Source organism: Eubalaena glacialis, chromosome 9 (assembly GCF_028564815.1).
Source record: "Eubalaena glacialis isolate mEubGla1 chromosome 9, mEubGla1.1.hap2.+ XY, whole genome shotgun sequence".
NCBI classification, from domain to species: domain Eukaryota; kingdom Metazoa; phylum Chordata; class Mammalia; order Artiodactyla; family Balaenidae; genus Eubalaena; species Eubalaena glacialis.
The window spans coordinates 2,130,726-2,157,370 of NC_083724.1; the positions used below are offsets into that span (position 1 = coordinate 2,130,726).

The following is a 26,645-nucleotide window of genomic DNA, read 5'->3' on the forward strand; positions in this document are numbered from 1 at the left end:
CGCGTCGCCGGGGTGAGGCCGGTCGTCTCCGACGGGCTCGGCGCACTGGCCCCGCACGGCCCGGCCGGGACAGTCGCGAGCGCTCGGCAGGTTTTCCCCTCGGTTCCTCAACCAAAACCCTGGACACAGCTAACGGAGAAACATCACAGACAGGCTCGGTGGCTGCGGGAGGTCCCACCGCGGGGGAGAAGACGCTCCGGACCCGGTGACCGGGCCCCTTGGGGCCGCAGCGAGGCGCCGGCGGGCGCGGGGAGTCCCGCAGCCGGCCGCGCGGAGGCAGCACGCGCCCGCCCGAGAGCCCCGTCCCGGCGTGCCCCGCGCCTCCGCCAAGGCCTTGGAGGCGGGACTTCCGGTCTGCGGCTCAGTCTTCGCGCTGCTGCTAGAAGCGTGGGGTGCGGAGGTCGGGCGCTGGCTCTGCGCGCAGGTGAGGAGCGACGGGGGAGGGCCGGGGGGCGAGGGCCGGGGGGGTGGCTGGTGAGGAGGGGCGGGGGGCGGCGGGGTCCGCCGCGGGGCTTATCATCACCGGGGCCCCGTGGGCGCCGTCGGGGGCAGAGCGTGCGGGGCGCCCCGACGCGCGGGGGTCCCTGGGCCGGGACCGCTTCGCCGTCCTGGAGGCCTCCTTCCCGCTGCCCGAGGAGGTAGTGGCCCCGCGCCCACCCGGAGCTGCGGTCGGTTCTGCAGACCGGCTGGCTTCAAGCCGAGTTGGGTTATAAACACTTCGCATTTCAGCTTTGTGCTGCTGCGCGAGCTGGGGACGCTCTGGTTGGCGGCGGCCCTGTTTGTCGCAGTGGAGGCCCCCATCGCCTGCAGCGGGGAGAGGCCTTGCACGGGCGGGAGGAGGCTTCTCCTGCGTGGTTTGGGCTCCTGGGTCTGTGCTTCTTCTTCTGGCGTTTCCCCTGCCGCCCACTTATTCTCCCACCTTCGATCCCTTTTTAGATTTTCCACATCTTCGTTTCTAAGAAAAGAGGGTCCCTGTTTCTCTAGCAAGGGTTTGTTCAGTGTCAGACAGCCCCGAAGGCCAGGTGCTGTGCTAGATGCTGGGGCTGCAGCAGGCCCTGCCTTCAGGGGGCTTCCTCCCAGGGCTTTGAGCCCTGCCACCTGGTCAGTGTGTATTTCAGTGCCCGCTTGCCCAATACGCTGTGTGTCCAGGTCTGTGCCGCGGGCAAGCGGCTGCACCTAGAGTCCATGGGCCTCATTCTTGTTCTCCAGTGACTTTGCCACTGCGCCTCCCTTTTAATGCACTGGGTGGCCAGCTCACTCATGGCTTGGTGGCAGTTGGACTGTTTTGGTGTCCATCACTCTCTCCCCCTGTGCTGGTCGCAGCCTCAGGGCGGCTGACAGAGCAAAAGCGGGAGTTCACGGGGCACAGGTGGGTGTCAGGTCGGTCCCAGCGCTCCCTGGGCCCGGCCTCTCGCCCGGTGCCTGCTTTGGTCAATCCCCTGCAGGGCTGCACGTCTGAGGGCCGGTGGGATTCCTGCACCCCTTTGGCTTATTTATAACATAACGTATTTTGCAGGCGGGCAGACGTCATGGATATAGATGCTGAAAGAGTCAGAATATCGAAGGAGATCAGGGAGTTGGAAAGGATTCTGGATCCCAGCTCTTCGAGTATCAACGTGGACGTCTCGGAGTCAAGTCTCGACTCGGATTCCGACGCAGGTCAGTGTCCACGCTCTTTGGTCAGAGCGGCCGTGTCTGCGCTCGGGCTCCGGTCAGCCGCAGCGTGCTGTGGTGCTGGACGGTGTGTCACCACCCCTCCCTCATCAGCCCCCGGCCCCGCTGGCTGTGTGCGAGCACCCTGCCCTGTGGTGCAGCCGGCTGTCCTGGGAGGAGGGGCCGTGCTGCCCTCCTCAGCAATCGGAAGGTTCCAGGGCCAAGCTCGCCCCCGTGCTTGAACAGTCACCGCCGCTGAGACCCCATGGATCTCTTCCCTGGGCTCAGGCAGCTGCCCTCTGTCCGAGGCCCTTGCTGCCAGGGCTCTTGCTCTGTCCGCTCCACGTGTTTCCCTGGGCCCTGAGTGTCCCTCCCCGCAGCTCTGGCTGGAGGTCTGCCTGCAGTGGCTGAGCCGTCCAGGGCCTTGGCCTGCTCACCCCGCTCAGGCCCAGGTGCAGCTCTGAGACCGAGCCTCTCACGGTTCCCAACTACACCAGGGCCTTTTCTCACTTTGCATTGGGGCCTCTGTGCCTGTCCTGTCCCCTCCTCTGAGTGGCTTCACTTCCCCCAGGACAGAGCTGTCTCCTGTGAAGCCTGCCCTGGTTGTCCCCGCGGTCATCGTTCCTGCGCGCCCGGGTGCACTCTGTGTTGGGCTGGCGTCTTCTCTTTCTGGCTGACCTTGCCCTCGGCTTAATGCCTGCTCCACACAGCCGATGGGCGGTGCTCGGCCACTGGGCACGGGCGGGGAGGGGGAGGTCCACGCAGCACATGTCCCACCCTCCGGACCTCCCTGGCCTCCGCCCCTCTCTTGTCTGCCTGGGAGATGCGCCGTGTGCCGCACTGGCCTGTCGGTCTCCTCGGCGCCTGTGACGTCCCATCACCAGCCACCGTTTCCGTCGTCGTTACTGACCCATGTGCTTGTGTTCCTGCAGATTCGCTGCCCGACGAGGACTCGGACGCGGCTGGTCCGCTGCTCTTGGTAACTTCCGGCCTGAGGTGGCTGTGCCGCTGAGGCAGGCGCACCACCCTGCCAGGGGGTCCGGGGAGGGGGGTGTTTTGAACTCACCTTGGTTTTTCTGCATTTTTAAAGTAACGCGTGTTTGTTAGTAAAGAGGAAACACCCCGAAGTATCATCAGAAGTAAGGTTGCGCCTAGATATACCACTCTTAACAGCTTGGTGTTCACGCCTCTTGCTTTCTCTGAGCTCCTGTTGGCTCCACTGACCTCAGGGGGCGTGACATGACACGCGGGAGGCTGAGCGGGCTGCCTGGGTCCTGCCCCGTATTCATCTCTCTGCCTCAGTTTCCCAGTCTGTGCCGTGGGGGCACTCACGGCACCAGTCAGTGCACATGTACCAGGGCCTAGAACAGCGCCTGGCAAGTAAGCACGAAGGTGGTGCCGCTTTTTAACTATTTTTTGCTTAGGTTGTAATTTTATGTTAGTTTGGAAAATTTTTGCAATTGGCTTTTTGTTTTTTTTATCAAGTCAATGGAAACAGAATTGCTTCCTATTTGTAGTAGCTGGGTGGTCCTTCTGATATGGATTTACTGTAGTTCCGTGGTTTTTAGACTCATCGCCTCGAGATAGACATTGGGGTCAGCTCTGTTTTTAGTCTTGCCAACGCTGCAGCGGCCCATGTTCCCGCTCACCGCGGCTGCCAGCGAGCCTCTTACAAAGTCCAAGTTTTACAGAAGTTTTTATTGTAGAAAGTGAAAACTGATTATTTCATTACACTTCGCCACCTGAAACGTATTCTTAGATAGTACTTTTTTTTTTTTAATTTTTATTTTATTTATTTATTTTTGGCTGCGTTGGGTCTTCGTTGCTGCGTGCCGGCTTTCTCTAGTTGTGGCGAGCGGGGGCTACTCTTTGTTGTGGTGCACGGGCTTCTCGTTGCGGTGGCTTCTCTTGTTGCGGAGTACAGGCTCTAGGCGCACGGGCTTCAGTAGTTGTGGCACACGGGCTCAGTAGTTGTGGCCTGCAGGCTCTAGAGCGCAGGCTCAGTAGTTGTGGCGCACAGGCTTCGTTGCTCTGTGGCATGTGGGATCTTCCCGGACCAGGGATCGAACCCGTGTCCCCTGCATTGACAGGCAGGTTCTTATCCACTGTGCTGCCAGGGAAGCCCAGAAATTACACTTAAATTGAACTGTCTTAAAACTAGGGAATGTGTCCATACGCTGTGTGGTCCTCTGTCAGGGGGGTCTCACACCAGCTCAGCGGCCAGAATGTAGCTCCACTGGGGCCCGGAGAGTGCGGGAGTGTTCCCTTACCTGCAGTTTTCCGCTTGTCACCAGGAAGGAGAAAGGTGGGGGGAGGCCAGCAATGATGAGGACGACCCCAGGGAGAAGGCACTCCCTGAAGACCCAGAGACCTGCCTGCAGCTGAACATGGTCTACCAGGAGGTCATCCAGGAGAAGCTGGCGGAGGTCAGCCTACTGCTGGCCCAGAACCGGGAGCAGCAGGTAGGACAGGGTGTGGCCCCGAGAAGCCCTGCAGCCAGGCCTCCCGGGACCAGGGCTCTGGGTCCCCTCCTCTCCAAGGGGAGGCACTGCTGCCTGGCCCACAGGTGGCCCCTTGTGTCTGCCACAGGAGGAAGTCACGTGGGAACTGGTGGGGTGCAAGGGCCCCAAGGTGAAGGACAGCAGGAACCTGCCCTCGAGTCTGTACATGGGGCACTTCATGAAGCCCTACTTCAAGGACAAGGTCACCGGGGTGGTGAGTGGCGCAGGCTCTGCTCTCGTCAGGGAGGGCGGGCAGGCTCTGTGGGAAGGGGCTCTCGTCCCCACAGCCTTCGGTGGGTGTTGTGACTTCCCTTGGATTCTTCAGGAGAGCGTTCCCCAACCTCTCTAAATTAAAACTCTGCCGGGTTTAGCGGTGAAAGTCAAGGTCTCCTCCCCTGGAAGGTGGCAGCTGACCTCGCTGCACAGAGAAGCCCCTGGGGCGTTTCCTGGAGAGGTGGCGCATGGGCAGGAGTGTGGAGTCCTAGCAGCAGAGGTGTCCCCGTGGTTGATGGCAGTCCCGCCCCCCTCGTTAGCGCTCGTGGAGTCACTGAGCCCACTGTGTGCCGCCGGGTGGTGTCCAGAGCCGTTCTCAAGGCAGCGCTCTAGGGCCAGGCATCCGGGGCCCGGCCTCACATGTGGCCGGGCTGCTCGAGAAGCTGGGGGACGGGGTCCCGAGTCCCGGCGGGAGCACAGTCGGGTTCCATCCGCATCATAACACGACACTTTCCGACAGGGGCCTCCTGCCAACGAAGACATGCGGGAGAGGGCCGCCCAGGGCATCAAGGCTTTCGAGGAGCTCCTGGTGACCAAGTGTGAGAGCCCAGGCCCAAAGCTCAGCACCTGCCCGGCTCGGGCTCAAGGGGCCTTCACCCCGCCCTGCCTGTCCCCAGGCCTCCCCACAGGCGTGGGCCGCCAGGCTCCTCGGGGCCTTGACCGCTGGGCCTGGTCACCCGAAGCCCTGCTCTTCCCGTGCCGGGTGGGGTCCTTGCGGTGACACTGTCGTGAGGGGCAGGCCCGGCCCCCCACCCCGGGCTCGCTCTCTGGTCGCTCCCGCCCGGCTCCTGAGCACGCAGCCCTGGGGGGCCCTGCCCGGGGGTGGGGTTGGGGGGCGCACGCTGGGGAGAGTCCCGGGGCGCCCGCCAGCACCTTCGCTTACTCGCCGCGGGCCTGCACAGGGCACGGGTCGCTGAGGGGGTCTGACCGAAGCACATGCGTCCTGGGGACGACGGCACGACCGCATTCTCCTTCTTGCTTCTCAGGGAAGACCTGGGAAAAGGTCCTGCTCAGAAAGTCCGTGGTGAGCGACCGCCTGCAGCGTCTGCTCCAGCCCAAGTTACTCAAGTAAGTCTGAACGCGGGCGACGGGAAGCCGCCTGCCCCCGGGCGGGGCCGGTCCAGGCTGGCGGCTCATGATGGCCAGAGGTCCCGATAGCCGTGCCCTTTGCTCTGCGGGGGTCCCTCCGCTGCAGCGGGCGTGGCACTGCTCCTGAACTTTCTCCCATGTAAGGCAGCCGGACGTCTAGGGTGGAGTGTGAGGGCGGGGCAGGCCTGGCGGCCATGTAAGTCATGTGACCTGGGTGCTCTCTCTGGCCTGGGCCTCAGTTTCCACCCCTGCAAGTGAGGACCATTTGCAAGACATGCATCCTATGTGTGCTGATAGCATGGTGTCTCGTGACCACGTCACAGCACCTGGGATCAGGCCAGGGGTCCCAGGGGCTGCCCACTGCCTCACGGCTTGACGTGTGGGTCAGGATCTGTTGTGGTGACAGTCGGGTCGCTCCTCAGGCTGTAGGAGAGCTGGGTTTTCTGCTCAGCCTGTTCTGGAAACGGTTATTTCCTGTAGTGGTAACTGCAGCTCCGGCCTCGGTGCTGGGCGTGAGGGTCAGGATGTCTGGAAGGCCTCGCTGTGTGCGGGGCGCAGGGCTGGGAGCTGGGACACAAGCTCTGGGACGTGGGGCGCCGGTACTGTTGTCACCCGCATTAGCATCGCCACGCTGGCCGCCAGTGTGGCCGTCGTGACACCCAGAGGGAGGGCCGCTGCTTTCTTTGCGGGCGCGAGGGCCAGGGCAGCTTACAGAGAGTGAGTGGCTCGTCTGCGGTAGCAGGGTTCGCCTTTGGACCCCGCGCCGAGTCTGTGCTCCCCGTCACCGTGCTGTGTGGTGTGGTACGGGGTGACCAGCTCTGCGGGGTGCGTCCCGGATCTGTGGAAAGGCCGAGCCAGCCCCGGAGACCCCCACGTGCCCCCGCGGGGCACAGCAGCACCGTCGGTAACCTTGGTGCCTCTTCCTGCCTCTCAGGCTCGAGTATTTGCAGCAGAAACAGAGGAGCAGCACGAGTGAGGTGGAGAGGCAGGTCCTGGAGAAGCAGGCCAGGGAGACTGAGAAGGAGGTGCAGGACATCAAGTGAGTGGGGTCCTGCCGGGGAGGGTGTCGTGCGGGGCGAGACGAGGGCAGCCCGGCGTGACCCCGTGCCCTGGCCCCTTCCTCCAGTCAGCTCCCCGAGGAGGCCCTGCTGGGCGACAGGCTGGACGACCACGACTGGGAGAAGATCTCCAACGTCAACGTGAGCTGGGGCGGCTCTGTCCCGGAAGCTGGGGTGGGGGTCAGCACCGGGCAGCGAGGCCAAGACCCGCGTGCCCACCAGACCTGCCGCGACCCTCTCCGGTCAAGTGCGTGTCCACAGCGCGGGGTGGTTTTCGGGGCCCTCCCTGCTGGCACGTCTCGGCACCCTAGACGGAGTCCCGCAGCCCGGCAGCCCCTGTCAGGGCCGCGGCCCCGCAGACAGCTCTCTGTGTGTGCAGTTCGAGGGCAGCCGCGGCGCACAGGAGATCCGCCGGTTCTGGCAGAACTGCGAGCACCCGAGCATCAACAAGCAGGCGTGGAGCGCGCAGGAGGTCGAGCGGCTGAAGGGCGTCGCGGCCAGGCATGGCCACCTGGACTGGCAGAGGATCGCCAAGGAGCTGGGGGTGAGGGCGGCGGGGCCCGGGCGGCGGCGGGGGTCTGCGGGCTGCACGTCGCGCCGCGGCCAGGGTCGTCCCTTGGAGCTGTTGGAGGGTGTGGCCCGGGGAAGGGTCCCCCCTCCACGCCTCCCCGGGCGGCGCTCGGAGGCCCCTCAGACCCCGCTGCCTCTCTGAGAGCCGCGTGCCTTCCACCCACATCCCAGACCAGCCTTTGAGTTCCGCCCAAATCCCTTCCCTCCTCGAGTTCCCGCCTGTGTCTCCCTAGTAAGCTTGAGGGACATTTGTTTTGGTGGTTTGAGAAGAACCTTTTCCTGGTTTCTTTTAGGGTTTGTTGTCTTTCTCATCTCCTAAGGCGAGAACTAAGTTCTCACTCTCACTTCTGTCTTTAGCGATGAAGGCGTATAAGGCCTGCTTTTCTGAGAACAGCTTGGTATGAAATGTCTCCTTTGTATCGGTTTTGGAGTGGCTGTGATTTCAGTTTTTATTCTCTCTTTGGATCTTAGCTTATGAAGGAATGTGTTTTTTCGTTTTTAAATACCGAGGTTTGTTGGAATCCCTTTTGTTATTCTTTAGTTTGAATTTTATGACCTGACAACGCAGTCTGTAAAAATCTCCATTTTTTAAATTTCTCACTTTTGTGGCCAAGCACGTGGTTGCAGCAGACCAAACGAAACTTACCAAAGCCTTTCAAAAACAAAAGCGTGCTCTCTGCCCTGGGAGTCTGGATTTCCGTATAAGCCTGTTAAATGGAGTTTATTATATTATTGAATTTTGCTTTCTGAAAGAGTTGTATTGATGGAACTTAGATGAAGCCTGACATAACTGTTAAAAAGTCGTTTTGTTCTTGTGTCTCTCACAGCTTTGCTGTATACATTTAGCTGCTGTGTAATTTGTTACAGTGGCTTTTATTTACTTGGTAAATGAGGCTTTAGAAAAATTATTCTACGTGCTGAGTCCTAACCACTGGACTGCCAGAGAATTCCCTTTATGTCTTTAGTTCCTTAGTGTTTTTCTTTTTTAAGACTGTTTTTGTGTGTATTTTGGCCGCACCGTGCGGCTTGCGGGATCTTAGTTCCCCGACCAGGGATTGAACCCATGCCCCCTGCAGTGGAAACGCGGAGCCCTAACTGCTGGACCGCCAGGGAATCCCCAGACCGTTTTTTAGAGCTGTTTTAGGTTCACAGCAAAATGGAGAGGACGGTACAGAGGTCTCTCGCGCATCTTTGCCTCCGCACGTGCACAGCCCCCCCATCGTGAAAGTCACTCACCAGGTGGCACGTTTTTTTACCAAGGACAGATCTACGTTGACGTGTCGTGATCCCCCATGGTTTACCTTGGGGTTCGCACATTCTGTGGGTTTCGACGGAAGTAGAATGACACGTACCCACCGTTATCGTCTAGTACAGAATGGTTTCAGTGCCCTGCGAGTCCTCCGTGCTCCACCTGTGCAGCCTTCCTCCCCCACCCCCTGGCAACCACCGTTCAGTTTACTGTTTCAATGGTTTTGCCTTTTCCAGAATGTCATGTGTTTGTTATCATGCAACATGTGGCCTTTTCAGATTGGCTTCTTTTACTTATGGACGTGCATTTAAGGTTCCTCTGTGTCTTTTCATGGCTTGATAGCTCATTTCTTGTTCACGCTGAATAATATTCCATTGTCTGGATGGACCAGAGTTTATTTTTTATTCGCCTGCTGAAGGGCATCTTGGGTGCTTCCAGGACTTGTCAGTTATGAATAAAACTGCTGTAAACATCCATGTGCAGGTTTTTGGGTGGACAGAGGTTTCCAACTCCTTTGGGTAAATACCAAGGAGCACAATTGCTGGATCCTTATGTTTAGCTTTGTAAGCAGCCGCCACGCTGTCCTCCAAAGTGGCTGCACCATCTGCGTCCCCGCCAGCCACGGATGAGGGTTCCTGCGGCTCCACACCCTCACCAGCATCTGGTGTTGTCAGGGGTCCACATCTTGCCCATTCGGATAGGGACGTAGTGGGGCCTCATCTTAATTTTCATTTCCCTGGCGACTTGCTACGTGGTGCTTCTCCTCAAGTGCTTCCTTGCCATCCGTATACCGTCTTTGGTGAGGTGTCTGTGGGTCCGTTTTTCATTCAGGTATTTCATTTTCTGATTGTTGAGTTTTAAGAGGGCTTTGTGTGTTTTGGGTAACAGGCCTTGTCAGATGTGTCTTTTGCAAACACTTTCTCCCAGTCTGTGGCTTGTCTTCTAATTCTCTTGACATCGTCTTTCATCGAGCAGAAGTTTTTAAGTTGAATGACGTCCAGCTTACGAGTTCTTTCTTCAGTGGGTCGTGCTTTTCGTGTCGCGTCTCCAAAGGCCTCACCACCCGCACACCTCAGCTAAACGGACTGCAGGAGGCCGCCCCGCCTGCGCTCTGTAACCAGAGAGCTTGCTCTGGGGAAGAAGACAGCTCCCACCACCTTGATCGGCTCTTGGGAAACCCCTTCCGCGTAGGAGACGAGTGAGGGGGCGGATTGGGGCAAAAGTGTTCGCGGCGGGCACTGGGGGCTGTGTGCTCAGCTGGAACTCGGGTGGAAGCCGGGGGCCGTCGCCTTGGAGCTCTCCTTGCGAGGGTGTCCCGGACGCAGACGCCACACCAGGGACCGTCCAGCACCCCAGCCCCCTGCACGGGCGCCGCTCGGCCGCCCCTGATGGGGGCTTCGGAGAGACCGACTCAGGGCTCCAGGGTCAGCGGCACGGTGCTGGCACGTGCCTTGCAGGATACCTTCACGCATAGACTTGGCTGAGCTGAGGCCTCCGTTGGGAATTTGAGTGCACAGTATGGTTTTCGTGCCACGTAAATGGGGAGCTCTGACGGTGTGTGGACCTACTTGCTTTCATAAGCCGGTGTTGGGGACCCTCTTTAGTGGGCCCGAGCCTTCTGTCGGGGGCACTCTGCACTGTCCCCCAGGGGCCTGGCAGGAGTGCAGCCTTGGTTCGCAGTCGGGCGTCCCCCGTGCGTGGCGCGTGCCGGTAACCCCCCCCCCCCCCCCGCCCTGCGCTGTGCTTTGGCCCCGGCAGACCTGGCGCAGCGCCTTCCAGTGCCTGCAGAAGCACCGGCAGCACAGCCCGGCCCTGAAGCGCGGCGCGTGGACGCAGGAGGAGGACCGCGCGCTCGCCCGGCTCGTGCAGCAGATGCGCGTCGGCAGCCACATCCCCTACCGGCGGAGTGAGTCCCGCGCCCGCGCCCCGGTCACGGCCGTGCGAGCTGGGGGGCGGCGTGGGGGCCCTGTCGTCCCGGGCGGCCGGCAGGCGTGGCGCCCACAAAGCCCCTCTGTCCCCAGTCGTCTACTACATGGAGGGGAGGGACTCCATGCAGCTCATCTACCGCTGGACCAAGAGCCTGGACCCCAGCCTGAAGAAGGGTCTCTGGGCCCCAGAGGAAGACGCGGTACGCTTGCAGGACCCAGGGGAGCTGGAGCCTGGAGTTTAAAACTGAACTGGGGCTGGGGAGGTCGTGACTGTGGCAGCAGAGGGACTGTTTGTCTGCCCCTCTCTCTGCAGAAGTTGCTTCAGGCAGTTGCCAAGTACGGGGAGCAGGATTGGTTTAAAATCCGGGAGGAGGTGCCAGGTAGGAGCGATGTCCAGTGCCGAGATCGGTGAGTCGGACAGCGCTGGGCAAGGGAAGGCCTTGCTGGGGTTGCTTCCGTGTGGGCCGCGGGCCGGGCTGGGAGACTGGCCCAGGGTGATGTGCTGGCGGAGGAGGAGGGTGTGGCCTTGGGGGCTAGGCGTACCGGGGCTCACCTGCTCAGGAGGCAGGACAGCTTCTTTTTGAAACCGGACTTTTGTACGGGCTCAACTGGACATCCTTCGAGATCCCCTGGTTGGCAGTTTCCCTGAGCCCTATGATCTAAATTCCTCTCCCAGATCTCTGGTGGCAGGGTTTCTGGCAGGCAGCTTCAGCTTCGTCCTTTTCTTGGCTTGCTTTTTTTTTTTTTTTTTTTAACAGCTTTATTCTGTAATTCACATCTAATCCATTCATTTAAAGTGTACAGTTCTGTGGGTTTCGGTGTATTTATTGAGCTGTGCAGCCATCATCACAATCAATTCTAGAACATTTTGATCACCCCACAAAGAAACACTGTTCTCTACCAAAAACAGCAGTTCAAGAGTGGGCAAAGGGGACTTCCCTGGTGTTGCAGTGGTTAAGAATCTGCCTGCCAATGCAGGGGACACAGGTTCGAGCCCTGGTCTGGGAAGATCCCACATGCCACAGAGCGACTAAGCCTGTGCGCCACAACTACTGAGCCTGCGCTCTAGAGCCCACATGCCACAACTGCTGAAGCCCACACGCCTAGAGCCTGTGCTCCGCAACAAAGAGAAGCCATAGCAATGAGAAGCATGCATACCACAACGAAGAGTAGCCCCCGCTCGCCGCAACTAGAGAAAGCCCGCGTGCAGCAACGAAGACCCAACGCAGCCAATTAATTAATTAATTAATTAATTAATTTTTTTAAAAAAAGTGGACAAAGGACTTGAATAGACGTTTCTCGAAAGAAGACTTGCAAATGGCCATTAAGCACATGAAAAAATGCCAACACGATTAGTCATTATAGAAATACAAGCCAAAACCACAGCAGGATACCACCTCACACACCTGAGGACGGTTAATGTTGATAAATTATGGGAAATAACAAGTGTTGGAGAGGATGTGGAGAAATTAGAACTCTTGGGCACTGTTGGTGGGATCATAAAACGTATAAAATGGTGCAGCCACTTTGGAAAACAGTATGGAGATTCCTCAAAAAGATAGACGGAGAATTACCACATTATCTAGCAATTCCACCCAGTACCCAAAAGCATTGAAATCAGGGACTCAGACAGAAATGTGTGCGCCCGTGTTCATAGCAGCACGGTTCACAGCAACGTAAAGGTGGAAACAACCCAAGTGTCCATCAGCAAATGCGCTGCTCGTGCTGCATGGACACTAGAATGTTGTTCAGCCTCAGAAGTGAGTGATGCTCTGATAGGTGTTACATCACGGGTGAGCCTTGGAAACAACGTTTGCGTACAAGTGTTTGTGTGGATATACATACTCATTTCTCTCAGCTGTGCCTACGAGTGGCATCGTTAGGTCACCTGGTGATTCTGCTTGACTTTCGCGGAATGACTATTCTCCAAAGTGGCTGTGCCCTTTTACATTCCCACCAGCCGTGTAAGAGGGTCCCAGTCTTCTACATCCTCACTGACACTTACTACCTGTGATTCGAGCCATCCTAGTGGGAGTGAAGTGGTATCTCACTGTGATTTTGGTTTGCGTTTCCTGAAGACTGATGATGTTGAGCAGCTTTCCTATGTTTGGCCATTTGTGTATCTTCTCTGAAGAAACAGCTATTTCTGTCCTTTGCCCATTTTTAAAATTGAGTTATAAGGGTTCTTTATATATTCCAGATACAAGTCTCTTAGCAGATACGTGGTTTGCAAATATCCTCTCCCAGTCTGTGGGTTGTCTTTTCACTTTCTTTATGGTGACCTTTGAAGCACAAAAGTTTCTAATCTTGCTGAAGTCCAGTTTGCCTGTATTTTTCTTCTGTTGCCTGTGCCCTGGGTGTCATAGCTTAGAAACCACTGCAGATGCCAGGGCAGCAGCAGGAGGCCATCTTGGCTTTTAAAACGTCCCTTTGTTTTTACGTTGCTTTCAGGTATCTCAAAAGGTTACATTTTAGCTTGAAAAAGGGACGATGGAATTCCAAAGAAGAGGAAAAGTTAATTGAATTAATAGAAAAATATGGTGTCGGTAAGTTCTTATTTTTTGTTTCGGTTTTTTTAGTTTCACACATACTATATAGTGATTTTAACATTTTCATGTGTTAGGGAGTGATCATAGTAAGTCTAGTAATCATCTGTTCCCGTACAAAGTTATTATAACGTTACTGACTATGTTTCTTCTACCGTGTAGAGCGTCCCCTGGCTTATTTATTTGGTAGCTGGAGATTTGTACTTCCTAATCCCCTTCACCTGTTTGGCCTCACCCCTCACCCCTCCCCTCTGGCAACCACCCATTTGTTCTCTGCATCTTCGGGCCTGGTGTCTGTCTGTCTGTTTTGTGTGTTAGATCCTGTGCACAAGTGCAGTCACACTTCCTCTGACTCATTCCACTTGACCTAACACCCTCTAGGTCCATCCGTGTTGTTGCCAATAGCAAGATTTCTGTTCTTTCCTTTCGTGGCTGAGCAGTGTTCCATTGTATGTATAGACACGACATTTTCGTTATTGTTCTCTGTCCATTCATCTATCGATAGACACTTAGGTTGCTTCCGTATATTGGCTGTTGTAAATAGTGCTGCTGTGAACATGTGGGTGTTAGCTTTTCTTTAAATGTTTTGGAGAATTCACCTGTGGAGCCAGCCATCTGGTCCTGGACTTTTGTTTGTTGAGAGTTTTGTTTTGTTTTTTTGTTTTTTTTTTTTACTGATTCAATTTTATTACTGGTAATCAGTCTATTCATGTTGTCTGTTTTTTCCTGACTCAGTCTTTGGTGAGTGTGCTTTTCTAGGCGTTTATCCATTTCTTCTAGATTGTCTAGTTTTTTGATGTATAATTTTTTGTAATAATCTTACATGATCCTTTATATTTCTGTGGTGTTGGTTGTAACTTCTCCTTTCCATTTCTGACTTTATGGATTTGGGCCCCCTCTTTTTCTTGATGAGTCTGGCTAAAGATTTATCAATTTTGTTTATCTTTTCAAAGAACCAGCACTTAACTTTCATTGATTGTTTTCTGTTACTTTTTAAATTTCTGTTTCATTTATTTCCACTCTAATCTTTATTGTTTTCTTCCTTCTACTAACTTTGAGCTTTGTTCTCCATTTTCTGGTTCCTCTAGGTGTAAAGTTAGATTTTTTACGTGCGATTTTTGTTTCCTGACATAGGCTTGTATTGGTATAAACTTCCCTCATAGGACTGCTTTTGCTGCATCCCATAGATTATGGATCTTTGTGTTTCTATTTTCATTTGTCTCCAGGTATTTATTTCCTCTTTGATTCTTTCAGTGACCCATCGGTTGTTTAGTGGCAGATTGTTTAGCTTCCACATGTTTGTGTTTTTGAAGTTTTTTTCTTGTAGTTGATTTCTTTCTTTCTTTTTTTTTTTTTTTTTTTTTTTGTAGTATTTATTTATTTACTTTGGCTATGCCGGGTCTTAGTTGCGGCACGCAGGATCTTTTTAGTTGTGACATGCAGGATCTCTTTTAGTTGCGGCATGCGGAATCTTCAGTTGCAGCATGCGAACTCTTAGTCGCGACGTGCGTGTGGGATCTAGTTCCCTGACCAGGGATGGAACCCCAGCCCCCTGCATTGGGAGCATGGAGTCTTAGCCACTGGACCACCAGGGAAGTCCCTCTTGTAGCTGATTTCTAGTCTCATACTGTTGTGGTCAGCAAAGATGCTCGATATGATTTTACTCTTAAATTTATTGAGACTTGTTTGTGGCCTAGCATGTGGTCTATCCTGGAGAATGTTCCATGTGCACTTGAAAAGAATGTGTATCCTGTTTGGGGGTGACATGTTCTGTATATATCTATTAATTCCATCTGGTCTCACGTGTCATTTAAGGCCAGTGCTTCCTTACTGATTTTTTTTTCTGGATGATCTGTCCATTGATGTGAGTGGGATGTTAAAAGTCCCCTACTACTATTACGTTACTGTCAATTTCATTTTGCTTAATTCTCTCTATTTCTGTGTGTTAGGTCAGTTAGGTTTCCCGATCTTGGAGAAGTTGCCTTGTGTAGGAGACATCCTATGGGCCCAGCAGTACAGTCTTCTCTGGTCACCAGAGCTCTGTGTTCTAGGGGTGCCCCTATATGGGCTTTGTGGGCCCTTCTGTTGTGTCAGGGTCAACTACTGTGGTGCTGGTCGGCGGGGCCGGCCATGGTACAACGGCTGTGGGCCTGCTGCAGGGCGGGGTAGGCTTCCTGCGTGGTTGGCTGCACGTCCGGGGTGGGGGAGCGGTGCTTGGAGCAGGGCTTCTGGCGGGTGGGGCCATGTCCCCAGAGCTAATAGGCTAGAGGGAGGATTCCAGAATGGCGCCCACCAGCACTGGTGTTACTGCAGTGGACCTGGCTCCCCAAAATGGCTGCCACCAGCGTCTCCATCCCCAGGGGGAGCTCCATTTACCTCCTGCCTCTCTGGGAGGCTCTCCACCATGGGCAAGCGTATCTGACCCAGGCTCCTTGCAAACCGCTGTCTCACGTAAGATTCTGAGTGCACCCTTTAAGAGCGGAGTCTCTGTGTCCCACAGCCCTCTGGCTCTCCCAAGTGTATACCCTGCTGGCTTTCAAACCCAAATGTTCTAGGGGCTCATCTTCCTGGTGCAGGACCCCCCAGGATTGGGAGCCCAGTGTGGGGCTCAGACCCTTCACTCCTGGAGAAAGACTTCTGTGACGGTGATGTTCCTCCCGTTTGTGGGCTGCTGACCCGGAGGTGTGCATCCTGACTGCACCACGTCTCTACCCCTCCTACCCGTCTCATTTTGGTTTCTTCTTTGTGCCTTCAATTGTGGAAAATATCTTGGTAGCCTTCAGACCATTCTCATGTGTGCTAACTCTGTGAGTAGTTGTACTTCTGGTGTGTCCATGGGAGGTCAGCTCAGGGTCTTCCTACTCCGTGGTCTTGGCACCTCTGGTGAGTTCTTGATGCATTTGCTGTCCGAGGGCTTCTCACAGCTTTGAGTTCATGGTGGAGTTTTGCAGATACCACTGGAGGCCTGTGGTTTGCTCTCATCCCAGGCTGCCTCCCTGGTCATCAGCTCTTCTGCCCTGTTTTTCTTTATATTTTGGCCGCGCCGTGCGGCTTGTGGGATATTAGTTTTCTGACCAAAGACCACACCTCGGCGTGAGAGCACAGAGTCCTAACCACTGGACCACCAGGGAATTCCCATTCTGCCCCATTTTTCATCATCTCAGCAGGTGGTGGTGGTGTTTTCATTTTACAAACTAATTCATGTTCATTATAGGAAATTTAGAAGCAGAGATGTATGAAAAGAAGGAAAGGAACGTAACTCATTTCCTGTCTCCAGAGGTGGCTGCTGTCCACTGGCGTGCTCTTGCCGGGTACTTCCCTGTGCGGGTGGCTTTCCTAGGAAGAGCCAGCTTATTTAAGTTGAGTCATTCCACTTTTAATTGAGCAGCTATTTTTTATTTTATGATGTGTCGTTATGTTATCTGTTACTAATATTTTTCTATATCTTTACACATTCTGTATCCTAGTGTTATTTTCAATCATCGTGATATATTTTCTTGGATAATAGTACACAGGTTATTCTATCAATTTTCTGTCAGTGGACATTTAAATTGCTTCTCATTTTTTGTTACAGGGGTGGAACGAGCTGAGGGTTCAGTGGCTCAATCTTTGCTTGTATTTGTAACATTTCCTTAGAGGAAATCCTTAGACGTAGCATTGCCAGGTTTGAGGGTTCTGTCACACGCAGTCAGGCTGCCCCGTAGAAGCAATGCCCCACCAGCACTGTCTGGCAGAAAACACCAGGTAATTTGAAACGTCCGGTTTAGAAGCCTGGAATAGCAGGTATTCGAGGGCCGTTTCACGTAAACGTGGGTGACTTTTTTCTCACGGTTGTGTGTTTGCTAGAACTTCCCTCGGGCTGGTTATCCGTTGAGAGTCAGATGCCTGGCTTCGCATGGAGCTGCTCGGGTGTGGGAGCAGCATGAGGGGTCTGACGGGACACGGTGCGAGTCTGCTAGAGGGGCCGCCGGCGTGTGGTGGAGAGGAGCCCTCTTCTCCAAGCTGCTAAACTTGTGTTGTCAAAACCTGTTTGTAAGAAGTAACTTCCATGTTGTTTTGCTCTTGTAGGTCACTGGGCAAAAATAGCCTCTGAACTGCCCCATCGGACGGGCTCCCAGTGCCTAAGCAAGTGGAAACTCATGGTCAGGGTGAGGCTTTACTAAAAGTCAGCCGAAGGCCCCAGCCCCCGGGGGCTAGCGTCACCCCAGGCAGGATGAGGGGAGAGCGGCTGGCGGGCGAGAATGGGGGCGTCTGGTTTCCGGCCGTGGCGTCTCTTCTTCCAGGCGGCCGAGGGCAGAGGGGAGCTCGGCCCCCCTCCTCAGAGCAGCGGGAGGGGGCTTCCACCCAGCACGCCCAGCCCCCTCGGCCCCCTGGAGGCGCACCTACTCGAGGCCTCTCCCCGGAGGCCTGGCCCGCCCGCCCGCTGTCCCCTGTCGCTGAGCCCTGGGCGGCTGGGACCTCCAAGTAGCCCTCCCCCTACAGAAGCGGCAGCGGCGCAGGCGGGGGCGGCGGCCCCCCCGCAGGGTGCGGTGGAGCTCCAGCAGCGGGGACAGCGGCACCACCAGCGGGGACATCAGCACCAGCGAGGCCAGCGAGGACTCGGAGCCAGAGGCGGCCCCGGGGGCCCTGGCAGGTGGCCAGGCGCTGCTGCCAGCACAGCATGCGGTGCCTGACGTGGACCTGTGGGTTCCCGCCCGGCAGAGCGCCAGGGAGCTGTGGGGAGGGGGCGCCGGGAGCTGGCCAGGACCCTGTGATGCCTGCCCCCGCCCTCCCGAGGGCTCCGACGCGGCCCAGGGTGGCCGCTGGGAAGCTTGCGCCACGGCCTCAGCCCCAGCAGAGCCGGCGGGCCAGGCGCGGGCCCCCTCCGGGACCCAGAGCACCAGCCTGAGAGGCGTCAGATGCCCGTGCTCGGCGGACGCTCGCCCCTCGAGCTCCATGGGGCCGGCGCGCCAGGTAGGCATGGGCGGGTGGGAGCTCTCCTGCTTGGGGTCAGCGAGGCTGCGCTCAGGGCTGGGGGTGGCCTAGGCTCGCGCGGCCGCGCCCTGGGTGTGGGAGCAGGCGTCTCCTCCCTGCACGTTGCAGCGTGCACTCCTGACCCGTCCACTCGTTCCGGAGCACTGCCCAGGCAGAAGCGTGCTTCCTGAGGCCGGCCCCTCCATTTCCCCCACCTTGTTGCTTGCTTTTTTTTTTTTTTTTTTTTTTTTTGGCCACACCGCACAGCTGTGGGATCTTAGTTCCCCAACCCAAGGATTGAACCCGGGCCCCGGCAGTGAAAGCGCCGAGTCCTAACCACTGGACTGCCCGGGAATCCCCCAGCTTGCTTGCTTTCACGGCTCCGTTTCAGAGCTGCGGGGACAGGGTGGGTGCCGCCCCGAGCTGTGGGGCGGGAGGTGGGCGCAGCGGGGACGAGCTATTCCTTCGGTCACCTGAGTCCAGGGAGGCCCCTGTGGAGGGTCCCACTGCCCGCCTGCTCAGGTCTGACTCAGCCGGTCACACGGGGGCACGTCCGTGGACGTGTCGAGGCCCTGGGCCCAGACACGGCTCTGGCCACGTTTGGGTGGCGTCCACGTTGGGGCGGCTGTTTTGTGCTGGGCGAGGTTGGAAGTCCACTCTCTGACACCAGGGACAGTGGACGCCACGGCCCCCGTGCCACGTGGGATCGTCTCTCCTTGAGTCCGTGACTGCAGGGCCTTAAGCCCCAGGGTTTGTCTCAGGCACGTCGTGTCATCAGCTCAGGGAGCTGCCCGGAGGAACGGGGACTCTGTTAGTCCTGGGTGTGGCCGAGCTGGACAGCTTCTTTGAGCCCAGCCTTAGGGACCCTGTGCCCTCCTCTGAGGTCACCACGCTCCAAAGAGTGTTTCCCAGTGGCCCAGGGCGCAGGTGCGGGGCACTTTGGGGTCTGGGCAGGGAGCCGTGCGTGCGCCCAAAAGCAGCAGCCTCCCGTGGTCTGTCAGGGTGGGGACGTCCACTCGGGGTCCCTGGAGACAGCGCTGCAGGCGCTCAGACCAACGTGGCCACTTGGTGCCAGATGCGGCGCCCCAGGCGGCCAAGAGCACCCCGATGCCCACCACCCGTCTCGTCTCCCATCCCCGCCCCACTCTGGCACCCAGCAGGAGTGGAGGATGGTGAGGGTGGGCGCATGGCCGCCCTGCAGCTGAGCCTGGCCAGGAGCCCCAGGGGCCTTTCTCTCCCCACAGAAGGAGCTGAGGCAGCCGCACCTGCGCAGCGCGGCCCCAGGGCCCACCCCTGGCGGCGGCGGTGGCAGGGGCGGGGCCAGGCCCTGCGTGCGGCCGCTGTGGCACAGGACCAGGCAGCGGCGCCAGGGGCACGCCCTGCAGAGGAGGCTCCTTGAACAGCAGCTTCTGACGGCCGTGAGCCCGTGGGTGGGCGAGGCCGCCCTGCCACCCGCCCTGCCACCCGCTCCCCGGAGGCCCGCCGTGACGTACAGTCGAGGTACTGCCCGGGCCCTTCCCTTCAGGCGCCTCCCGCGGGGCCCAGGAGTAGAGTCGGTCGGGGAAGGGGGGCTGGAGGGGACCTGCAGGCACGTGGCGGTCACAGCTGCCCTGCCGGGGAGGGTGGACAGGGGAGGGGACCGTCCGCCCAGTGTCGACCTGGGGGGGGCTTGGTTTTGCCTCTCCCGTTCTGCTTAGCACCTGGTGGCCGGTGCAGGAAGTGACCAGACACTCAGGCCTAAGCGGGAGCATCTTCTCGGGATTCTGAGTGCGTCGGTGCCCGCGTGCGGGTCATACTGTCTGGGGGGGGGCGGGACTCGGGGGCTCAGGAGCGTGTGCCAGCCTGCCAGCAAGGTCCTCGCCGTTCTTTCTGGTTGAACGTGGCGGCAGCTGGGTGTGGGTTCTCTGGGGCCCCTGCCTGGTGCTCAGGCTCTGGGCTCCTTTGCACACGTGCCCTTGTCCCCTTCAGCTGACGGCATCAGGAGGCGGCTGCAGGGCGCCCACCTGGCCAGCACCCCGGTGTTCACCCTCTTCATTCAGGTGAGAAGCCACCGATGCACACCTTTTTTTCTCTTGTGCGTTTCTGGTGGAGTTTTGAAGTTTGTGGTGGATTCACTTAAAGTCCGGCTTTTTAAAGTTGTGGATCGTTAAAAACGGCTCTTCCGTGGCCTACGATTCTCAGCGTTCAACTCAGCGTGGAAGGGGCAGCCATGGGGCGGTGTCCCTGCCGCCGTCAGCTAAGCCCTGTGTGGGAGGGGCTGGGCGCTGAGTGGAAGAGGGGCCTGGCCGTCCCGAGGGGCTGGGTCAGGGCAGGAAGGCGGCAGCACTGAGGCGGCCCGGAGGACCCGAGTCCTGGCTAGGGCCTGAGCCACGTGGCCACAGCCTCAAGGGGCTGTGCGGGCCCAGCCCGGGCCTCTGGGGCGTTGGGTCTGCTCCACGAGAGCAGCTGTGGTCAGCGCTGGCCTGAGTCCCTCCACAGACACTCTCATGGCCTTGGCCCTGCAGGGGGGTGGGGGGCCTCCGGATGGGCAGGAAGGCCTCCTGTCACGTGGTGTCGTGTGTCCACGTCCCTCAGTTGTTCCAGATCGACACAGCTGGCTGCATGGAGGTCGTCCGGGAGAGGAAGGCCCGGCCGCCCACCCTGCTCCAGGCTGGTGCCCGGGACTCGCCGCCCCTGCAGGTGAGGAGTGAGGGTGAGTGCCAGGCACGGGCTTCCCTGGTTCCCGCCACCCTTCCCTCCCGTCCCAGCGGCACAGCCAGCACGGGGCAGATGGCGCCTGTCCAGCCGGGGAGAGAGGCGTTTCTGGGTCCGCGCAGGCCGGGGCCAGCCCGAGACGCTCCTGGGAGGCGTCTGCCCGTCTCCCGCGGAGGTTCTGGGGCCCTGAGGGGCTTTGAGGCGAGTTCAAGGGGTGCAGGGCCTGCGCTGGCACTCAGGCCCACCTGGCTCCACAGCGTGTGTTCCTCCCGCCTTGCCATACCTCCCCTGGGTGGAGCGTGGGGGCCATTGGGCGCCTGCTGCCCTGGGCACTGGCCCCGCTGGGGTGGCAGCCTGGTGCCGGTGGCCAAATCTTTGAGTCTTTCAGCTAGGGGCTGTGTCCCTGAGCCCAGTCACCTCGGGAGGAAATGACAAAATAGTGTTGCTGGTCGGAGGACCAAATACGGTCCTGGGGTGGCCCATCCAAGCCATGGAGCCCCGTGCCCTCCTGCCTGGACAGCCAGGCGCCCTGCCTCTCCCTGCAAAGCCCACACAGCCCTGACCCCGCTGAGATGAGCTCTCCCAAGGGTGCCTTTGGGTGGAGTCGCGTTGGGGGCAGGGCGACAGGCTAGTGGTGGTCTTGGTGGGGGTGGAGAAGTGGGTCTGGGCCCTTGGGGACTTCTTCCCTGAGGCGCTGACGCTACTCTGGTTTCTTTTCCAGGTACCCTCGAGTGCCCAGAACACCCCAGGTACTGCCCATCTGCCTCTCCCTTTATCTGGGTGGTTTGTGTTTAGTGGGGAAAGGGCCTGACCTGTTGCAGGTTTTGGATTTCGGTGCCTCGCGGTGGGTCCGTTTTTGTTTTTTTGTTTTTTGGGGTTTTTTTTGTTTTTTGGGGTTTTTTTCAGTTAATTAATTTATTATTTATTTTTGGCTGCGTTGGGTCTTCGTTGCTGTGCGTAGGCTTTCTCTACTTGCGACGAGCGGGGGCTACTCTTCGTTGCGGTGCGCGGGCTTCTCATTGCGGTGGCTTCTCTCGTTGCGGAGCACGGGCTCTAGGCGCGCGGGCTTCAGTAGTTGTGGCGTACGGGCTCAGTAGTTGTGGCTCGTGGGCTCCAGAGCGCAGGCTCGGTAGTAGTGGCGCACGGGCTTAGCTGCTCCGCGGCATGTGGGATCCTCCCGGACCAGGACTCGAACCCGTGCCTCCTGCATTGGCAGGCGGATTCTTAACCTCTGCGCCACCAGGGACGTCCTGCGGTGGGTCCGTTTGAATGCCACCTCAGGGAGGAGACCTGACTGGTGTGGCTGGTGGGGCAGCGTCTGGTACAGGCCTGTCCTGCCTGTGGCCACCAGTCTGCCCACACCAGCAGAATCGGGCGAGGGTCTGGGGTCCTGAGAGGTGACGCGCAGGGAGGAAGGCTGCGTAGCCAGCAGTCCTTGTTTGGAAGGTGTTTGAGATGTAGGGCTGATGCGCAGGGCCGTCGTGGGCTGGCCTTCCTCCCGGGCCTGCCCTGGTTGGGGCAGGAGCATGGGGGCTCCGGGTGCCATGCGAGGGGAGGTCTGAGGACGTCCGGCCAGGCTGACGTGCCCCTCTCGGCCCAGATGCCAGGCCCAGCAGCTGCCCACTGTGAGGGCCCTTCCCCTGGGACGCATCCTATCTCGGGAGCTCATCAGCCAGTGTTCTGTCCTCCCTGCAGGCTGCCTCCTCCAGAGCGTGCCGGCCCGAGGAGCTGCGAAGAAGAGCACCTGCTACACGGGGAGTGGAGGGCCGCAGGCCTGCCACGCGGAGTCCACGCCGCGGGCACCCCCGCAGGCTCTGTGCGGACCCCGGCCCAAGCCCAAAACCGTGTCTGAGCTGCTTCGGGAGAAGCGGCTGCGGGAGGCCCGAGCCAGGAAGGCTGCCCAGGGCCCTGCGGTCCTCCCGCCCCAGGTGCTGGTCTCCTCGCCTGTGGTCTTCCAGCCGCTGGCCCCCCAAGGCTCCCCAGTCTCCAGTGCCGTGCTCTCTGGGCCTGGGGGCCCTGTAGCGGCCGGTTCAAGTGCGTTAGGCTCTTGGGCCTCAGCCATGGAGGAGAGACCCCTGACGCTGCAAGCCTTTGCCCTCGCTCCGGCCTCCACAGGAGCCTTGAAGGCCCCGGCTGCCCCTGCCGCCTCCAGGGCCCCAGGTCTGGGCCCCGGCCAGGTCCCTGTGAGCTGCCAGCCAAGCAGTCTCGGACAGTCTCAGGCCCCCGCCACGTCCCGGAAGCCGGGCGTGCCTGAGGCGCCACCCTTTCTCCCTGCAGCCCCCAGTCCCGTTCAGCTGCCTATCCAGCCCCTCAGCCTGACGCCAGCTCTGGGCACGCACACGGCAGCCAGCACCCCTCTGCCTGTCACCTGGGTGCTCACAGCCCAGGGGCTGCTCTCTGTGCCTGTGCAGGCGATGGTGGGCCTTCCGAGGCCAACAGGGACTCCTGACCCCCACGGGCTATCGGTGACTCTGCTGCCCTCCCCGACTGCGACTCAGGCAGGCCAGGGCCCCAGGCTCCCTGGGCAGGGCCACCCTTGGCAGCCCCCAACCAACACGGACACAGAATCAGATCCTGCCTCCAGGACAGAGCTCTTGACTCTTCCGACGCACCCCACATCCCAGAGCCTTGCGGAGGTGGACATGGCCCATGACCCTGGGGGACTCTCCCCTGGAGAGGCCCAAGTGGCGGGGGGGACATCTGTACCCAGGACATCCTCCCAGGCTACGCCCCTGGCTGACGACTCTGAAGCAGGGCCCTCAGGGCCAAGGGAGCCCAGGAGGCCTTTGGGCCTGGAGAGGCCGCCCCCGCCCTGGTCCGGGCCTGGGAAGAGTGCCCTGGACTTGGGCCTCCTCTCCCAGGAGAGCGAGGCAGCTGTGCGGGAGTGGCTGAGGGGGCAGCAAGGGGTACATGTGCCCCCCCTGGGCAGCAGGCTGTCCTACCAGCCCCCCACGCTGTGCAGCCTGCGGGCACTGTCTGGCCTCCTGCTCCGCAAGAAGGCCTTGGAGCACAGAGCCAGCTCCCTGGTGCCCAGCGGGGCAGCCGGGGCCCTGCAGGCCTCGCTGCGGCGGGTGCGTGAGCGGCTGCGGGGCAGCCCCGCCTACCTGCTGCTGAGGGTGCGCTTCCTGGCGGCCTTCGCCCTCCCCGCGCTCCTGGCCACCCTCTCCCCCCGCGGCGTCCCCACCACCCTGTCGGTGGCCATGAGGTCCAACCCTGGGAGTGACAGTGACGACAGCTACCTGGGGGAGCTGGAGCTCGTGGACGGGCAGCCAGGGGGCTCGGCCGGCGGTCCCCAGGTGGCCGCCGTGCCCGCTCAGGTAGGCGGTTGCAGGTGTGGAGCCCTCGCCCCCTTCCCCACGCCGTCCGCATCCCCCGGGGCGCCCTCACCCCCTGTGGAGTACCGGGGGTAGGAGCAGGGGGAGGTCGTGGCAGGGGGGCCGGCAGCTGGTTTCTGAGGAGGAAGAGGCCTCTCCGTGCGCCCCATCACGTGCGGACTCGGCGGCAGGAACCTCACTACCAGCACGGGGGTCCCGCCACCCAGGCCTCGTCCACAGGAGCAGCGGCCTCAGTCTCCGCGCCCCCCGCGCGCGCACACACACACCCCTGGGGGGGCTGTCTGTGCGCCTGCGCTTTGTGGGGTCCGTCCAGTTGCCAGCTCCAGCACGTCCACGTCCAGAGTTCTCTAAGCTGTGGAAGCAAAACCACCTTAGCTGTTTCCTGACAAGAAACCTGATATGCACACGTGTGAAGGTGTCCCCTGACCCGTGCATCCAGGGAGCCCCTAGTCCCTGTTGCCTGGGCTGAGCAGGAGAGCCGGGTCGCCTCAGGACAGGGAGGGCCCCAAGGTCCCTGGCAGGTGTTGTCCGGCGAGCAGGTGGTGACCCCCCCCCAGAGAATCCCCAGAAGCAGTCCCTCGCCTTCACGCGGGGTGGCCTTACTGCCGGCCTGGTAGAGCCTGGGGCCGCCTTCACGTGTTGCCGGGGCCGGGGCGGCGGGGTTGTCGCTGGAGCCGTGCCGGTTCCTCCTGCCCACGGCCCGGGCCGGCCCGGCCCGGCCCACCTCCTTCCCGGGAGCACGGCCTTAGGAGTCTGGGGGGCTTCTGGACTGAAGCAAAGGCGAAACACTGCTGGGCCCTAGGGAGTGAGGGCAGGAGGCTCGCCGTCCCCCATAGCGTGTGCAGCCTCCCAGGGCCCTCCATCCCTGCCCGGCCAGCCCAGTTTGGGGGAACCATGGCATAGGTGGCTGGCTCTTGGGGGGCTGCTCAGAGGGGGTTGGAGCCCCCGAGTGAGAGAGGGGTCAGCGGAAAGCCAGAGCCCGTGTGTGACCCCAGGAAGGCAGCACCTCCTGTTCCATCTCCGCGGGGACGAGTCCGAGGAGCTACCTGTTCCTCGCTGCCACCCCGTCCCCTGCCCATCCTGGCTGGAGGGTCACTCTTGTTCTCCTCTGCCTGGACTTTGTTTCAGGGAACGCCACACCCCGGACAGGCCTCTGCCCCCTCCTGCCCGGACGGTCCTGATGACCTTGACGTGCTCCAGACACGGCACGCCCGGCATGCCCGGAAGCGGAGGAGGCTGGAGTGAGCAGGGTGAGGGACCCGGGCCCGCCCTCAGCTTGGCTCTGGGCACGTGGGGCCTCAGGAGCTCATCTCAGCTTGTTGGTAGCACGCAGGGTGGGGTGTGGTACATACAGGCCACTGCGGGCAGGGTCTTGGAGGCCCTCCCCTCCCTCACTCTCCCCTCTCCCACTGGGCTCCACACCCCAGCCTCTGCTGCTTCCCTCCTGCCGGCCCACGTGTGCCTGGGGGCCTTGGCACTTCTGTCCTCTCTGCTTGGCCCTCTTCTCCCCGTCTGTCTGCAAGGCTTGTCCGCCCCTGTCCGGGTCTCTGCTCGGTGGTCAGCTCCTCAGAGACGCCCTCCCGGGCCGTTCTAAGGTGGCATCGCTGTCCCAGTGCCCGTCTGTCCTCGTGGCACTTGCCCCTCCCTGACACCCGACGTGGTCCATCCGTGTATTTGTCTGTCGTCTCCCCTGGAACGTGAGCCCGTAGGGCAAGCATAGGGTCCCCAGTGCCCAGATAGCAGGCACCAAGTAGGCCCAGCATGGTCGGTTTTCACACGCTGAGACCTGGGCCGGGGAGGATGTCGCAGAGGCAGGAGCTGGGTCCTCTAGCACAGTGCGGGCTGCACTGTGGGCGGTTCTGGGTCCTGGGCTGGATGGCTAGAGCGGGAGCAAGAGCTCTGGGTGGGTGGGGGGCCACAGATGGGATGCCTGGGGTGGGCCTGCTTAGAGCCCACTCAGGCTCCAGGGCCAGTCCTCTGCACGGCCCGCTCCGTGGACCGCAGATGGGCAGCAAGGCCTCACTCCACCCCGCCCTGCCCCACGAGGCAGAGTGCTGTCCCTCTGCGTTCCCATCCGTGGGGTCTGGCTGGGGTCAGGGCCCCCTGCCATCAGGGTGATCTTGTGTTCCAGGACTTCACAGGGCCGGACAGCCACTGCTGCTGCCGACAGGAGGTGGGGCTCGTGCTGGACCCAGGCGAGCCTGCCCACCCCGGGAGGCTGGCACCCAGCCCGCGGCAGAAGGGCTCTCCCAGCAGTGACCGCGTCGTGACGGGCTCGGCTGGTCCCCGAGTGCAAACCAAAATATCGGGAGGAATAAAGAAATGTCCTGTTTCTTAATTAAAAGCAAGCCACGCGCTCTTGGTGGTCTCGTCCTGAGGTACTGGGTGGTGTGCAGAGGGATTGGGCCACTCCTGGATGTGTGGGGAGTCCGCCAGCTGGGCCCTGGGGTCCACAGAGCCCCTGCACACTTGGCCTCTGGGGGCCTGTGGAGGGGGAGAAACAGAGGGTTACCCATCTCACGAGAACCGCTTGTGGCTCTGGCCTTCAGGCTGGGGGGCTGCTCCAAACAGGAGGCAGCCCAGCGCCCACCCAGGTGCTGGTGGCCCTCTTGGTGCCACCACAGGGATGGGGCGGGCCCACTTCCTCTGCCATCCAGACCACACAGGCCGACCCAGGCGGGTCCCCAGACCAGTGGCAGCCTGTCTACCCACAGTCCCCACGGCAGCCCCGGGCCAGTGCTCTTTTTATTCTGGGCAGGCGGTTCTTTGGCAGGAGACCGAATCCCCGCAGCCTCT

General features: G+C 59.7%; 1 protein-coding gene across 4 annotated transcripts; it reads left to right on the forward strand.

The window, feature by feature from the left end:
• Nucleotides 1-339: 339 nt before the first annotated feature.
• SNAPC4 (small nuclear RNA activating complex polypeptide 4) lies at nucleotides 340-26,066 on the forward strand. 4 transcript variants are annotated; one of them, XM_061199612.1, is made up of 23 exons: nucleotides 340-424; nucleotides 1,517-1,659; nucleotides 2,586-2,632; nucleotides 3,948-4,115; nucleotides 4,243-4,368; nucleotides 4,888-4,966; nucleotides 5,414-5,495; nucleotides 6,451-6,555; nucleotides 6,643-6,715; nucleotides 6,954-7,118; nucleotides 10,152-10,299; nucleotides 10,415-10,521; nucleotides 10,635-10,729; nucleotides 12,773-12,867; nucleotides 16,936-17,015; nucleotides 17,350-17,820; nucleotides 19,065-19,320; nucleotides 19,789-19,859; nucleotides 20,395-20,499; nucleotides 21,236-21,263; nucleotides 22,210-23,831; nucleotides 24,978-25,099; nucleotides 25,981-26,066. In XM_061199612.1, the coding sequence occupies exons 2-22, from the start codon at nucleotides 1,530-1,532 to the stop codon at nucleotides 25,092-25,094; spliced, it is 4,170 nt and encodes a 1,389-aa protein (XP_061055595.1). In that variant the 5' UTR covers nucleotides 340-424; nucleotides 1,517-1,529; the 3' UTR covers nucleotides 25,095-25,099; nucleotides 25,981-26,066. The 4 variants fall into 4 exon arrangements, with proteins under 4 accessions (XP_061055595.1, XP_061055598.1, XP_061055596.1 ...); XM_061199615.1 differs by having other exon boundaries at nucleotides 22,210-22,442; XM_061199613.1 differs by having other exon boundaries at nucleotides 19,068-19,320.
• The last annotated feature ends 579 nt before the right edge of the window (nucleotides 26,067-26,645 follow it).